Here is a 3,811-nt window from a genome sequence, read left to right as displayed (position 1 = left end):
CCGCAGAATTATACGAAAACAACCTCAAGGAATCGGTTCACACGGGAAGGAATTGACATACTTCGAAATTATTGGAAACTAAAAACATTATATTTATTCAACTACCTAAACAGATTCATTTTGCGAAAAAACCGTACAGAAAAATGCGTTAAAACAAAACAAGAAAAAAGAGAGTTCACTAGCAATCTAACTACAATCTACAATAAATTTACTTGACTTCCAAAACTCTTTGGAGATTCGAAATCAGTTCGGTGAGGCGAGAATTGCTACTTCGAGCAGTTGAGTTGGGGAGATTTCGTTGCAATAATCCTTTGTCTTTCAGAATACGGAGAGCATTCTTGAAAGAGTCGGAATTGATAGACTCAACTGTAAATTAGTTGAATCAGTTAAGATCTCCGAGATGAACCACTTACGAAGAGGTGAGAAAGGGAGATTGATTTTGCCGGCAAGTGACTCATGGCACAGTTCACGAATGACATTATTATCGGATATTGGTTCTACAGAGCATCTTTCAGAAGTGACGAATGATGAAACTAGGTACAAAGATTGAATGAATGGACGAACAAGATTGGCGAAGAAATGCAATGTCTCCCGAGATTTGGAATCACGAACCTGAAAAATAAACTGTTACCATCTAAATCCAGTCAGAATTTATTGATACCCGGAGTGTTCCGCTGTTGAAATCACCCGCATCTAAAAATCCATCTTCTTCGATTTCCGAGCACAGGAATCCGTGAATTGGGTGCGACCACTCATTGTTGCTAAGAACATTGTGAACAAGCTCGCGAAGACTATCACATGGCTGAAAGAGCAACATTGAGCTATTGATAGGGAACAACAATAACTTACTCTACAGAACAAGAAATCAAATTGCAGCCAGTCACAAAGCGAGAGAGTGTCTTCTACAATTTCATCGAAAGAAAGAGTGGCGTCAACCGGTCGAGACACGATAACCATTGCTGAAAATAATAAATACGCATAAATAGATAAAAGTTCTCACGTACCAATAACTGATTTGATGGAAAATCGACAGATTACTGAATTCTTATTATAGGCTAATTGTATAAATGAGCTGTGCGATTCCTTCGGCGCAACGTATTCATCGGTAACTTTCACGCAGGATTGAAGTTTATCAAACGCATAGCTTGCCAGTGCTTTCCCCGTAGTCTTTTTCGACTGATATCCCACGACATCGCCTCCTTCTGATAATATTTGTTCACAGAGCCATACACAATCCTGTTCGAATGTATTTCTCGAAGTTTTTTCTCTCCATTTAGCCAAAATGAGACACGAAACGACAGCGACTGGTGAGATTGAGCACATCATTTGAGCTTCTAAAAACAATAATTCCTTTTTTAAAACATTTTCTTCCAATAATCACCATAAACTACATGGAATCCGATGGCACGGATCATCGTACGATCATCAACAGTTTCTGAATGTGTCCGATGCCACGGTACAAGTTCTCGATAAGAGAACGACGTGGAAAGTTTCGTCATTCGAACGGGACGAGTGCGATGATTTGAGAGCGAAGCAGTGATAGTGGCGAGGTATTCCTGAAAAATTTAAAAAGTTAAAACCTATCAGCGCACAAAACGAACTGTTAAACGTATTGGTCTGCCATAATGCATTCTCACGACGCCACATTGCTTCGATTTGCGAAATCCACTGAAGATTCCTCGGAAAACTCCTAAAACTGACTCTCTGACCTTTGGGATTCCCATCAATTCGTGCAAAAATATTCCTTCAACGACTGCGTCATAGGTGTAAGAAACCGGAACCAAATAGCAGTCTTTTATGAACCCGTGTTGAACTGCCTCCACTACATTAGAAATCAGACCATTTTTTGGTGTAAGCACTTTTCCGAATCGACTTCTCGTTCCTTCCAAGAAGAACTCGATTGGCATATTTTTACCGAGAACCTGCTCGATGTAGGAATGAAGAATTGCGCGATAAAGTTGATCTTTTCCTCTTTCGTCGTCTGGATCGACACGTCGACGTATGAAGAAGGCTCCAGTGGCGCGGAGAAGCCATCCGAGACCAGACAAATTGAGGTTGTCACCGGATGCAATGTGTGGCAATTTCAAACCAAAATGCCAATTACACCATGTTATCAGGAGGTAATCGAGATGACTTCTGTGTAGAGGGAGATATACAATTGGAATGCCTGTCTATGAAAATAAAATGATTAATTTATAAGTTTTTTGACTAAAAAATTACCTGTTCTGCTCTTTTCAGTTCTTGAATTTCTTCTTTACAAACCAAAAGTTTGTCCATTAGCCTTCTAAATACTTTGTACAGAACGTACGCACAACATTTGCATATGAATTTTGATAAACGGGCGCTAATTTCTGTGAAAAATTGGACAGCTCGATTTTTCTGCTCATCATTTTGTTCTTTCAGTCTTGAAATAACTTTATGAACACGTTTCGATGACAATACATCTTTTTCAACAAGCGGATAGTCGTGGCTTAACGGAACAGACCACGAGTATCTGAAAATAGAAACGATGTAAACGATGTAGATTTTTTGAACCAACCTAAAGTCTGCTAAAAACCTTCTTGGTTTTTTCGAAGGATCAACAATCGGATATGGGATTCCATTAAACTAAAACAACGAGAATACTGTTGTCTGCTGCACAGTCATTCAAAGTGATAATGCGCACAACAGACATAGCTGGCGCGCTTCCCGTTTTTTAAAGATTTGTGTCGCCTCCCTTTAAATTCTACAGTAACCCGAAATTCAATTAATTGAGCTTGCGAGCAAAATTACCGAGTTCTATGATAAAACGAGTGAATTCGTCGAAAAAAAAGGCGTAGAAGTGAATAGGTGCCCATCAAACCATGATATACCGCTTTTCAACGCCAAAAAGTCAGTTTTATTTTTTTTCTGAGAAACAAAAAACTCTCGAATTTTCAATAAAAAGTGCATTTCTCCTGCTAATTAAGTATTTTCAGTTGTTGTTATGCTATTTTGAATCCTTTCAAGTACTTCTAGACCGAAAAATTAACAAAAAACAGAATTTTTGGAAAAAAGTTGAACTTAAAAATTGATTCAATAATTCCAGTTCTGAATATTATAACACGTATTTAGGCTTAAAATGTTCGCAACAGTCATCTTCATAAATGTTACTAAACGAGAACAAATGAAATCACTCAATTTTTTCGTATTTCTTCTGAAAGTGGCAAAAAATGGTTTTTTCAGTTGATTTTCTTTAAAGTCTTTCAACTTTTTTATTTTTCGACAATGTGAGAGAAGGTTACACTTAAACGATGTATTTTTGTCCGCAGAACATTTGTTACTTCTTTTGAACCAGCGAAAATGCTGAAATTTCGAGAAATCGGTGTATAATCGGTTTTAAGCTGAAAAACGAGAATCGCGCCAGCGATCGTCGCAATCGCGCTCTGTCGCGGATTATCACTTTGAAGGACTGTGTGCTGTGAAAGATAAGCTCACATTGGAAAACTCTAGCAAATCGACATATTTCTCTCGTATCGGTACAACTTCATCCATCAACGGAAAACATGTTTCACAATGACTTCTCAGTTCCGTTATACTGGTTGATTCAACATCGAGATCCATTCGTTTCACCCAAGAGTTCGGTCTGTAAATTAGAAAATTGTATAGTAACTTTTGAAGTTAAAAAGAGCGCAAATGAGCTTTTCACAAAAAGTACACTGATAAGTTTGTCTTTTCCATCACCATCCATCGTCTTTTATGAGAATTTTGTTATCACCGGGTCAAAAAACAGTGAGATAAGCAACAAAAATGAATACAATGTGGCGGAAAAATGTGAGAAAAATAAAAGTTG

The 3,811-nt window shown here is 37.9% G+C and overlaps 1 protein-coding gene across 1 annotated transcript; it reads right to left on the bottom strand.

The window, feature by feature from the left end:
• Positions 1-208: 208 nt before the first annotated feature.
• On the bottom strand, positions 209-3,582 carry GCK72_017741 (uncharacterized protein; the record flags this gene model as incomplete). The annotated part of the gene is made up of 10 exons (XM_053732232.1): positions 209-366; positions 414-612; positions 662-802; positions 850-959; positions 1,005-1,334; positions 1,382-1,556; positions 1,602-2,171; positions 2,221-2,494; positions 2,540-2,607; positions 3,457-3,582. 10 exons carry the CDS (start codon positions 3,580-3,582, stop codon positions 209-211), a joined length of 2,151 nt encoding a protein of 716 aa, XP_053581145.1.
• Positions 3,583-3,811: the final 229 nt, after the last annotated feature.

The sequence above is a fragment of the Caenorhabditis remanei genome, chromosome V (genome assembly GCF_010183535.1).
Source record: "Caenorhabditis remanei strain PX506 chromosome V, whole genome shotgun sequence".
NCBI lineage: Eukaryota > Metazoa > Nematoda > Chromadorea > Rhabditida > Rhabditidae > Caenorhabditis > Caenorhabditis remanei.
Note: the sequence above shows the minus strand (reverse complement) of the source record. Positions and strands in the feature narration are given on the sequence as shown.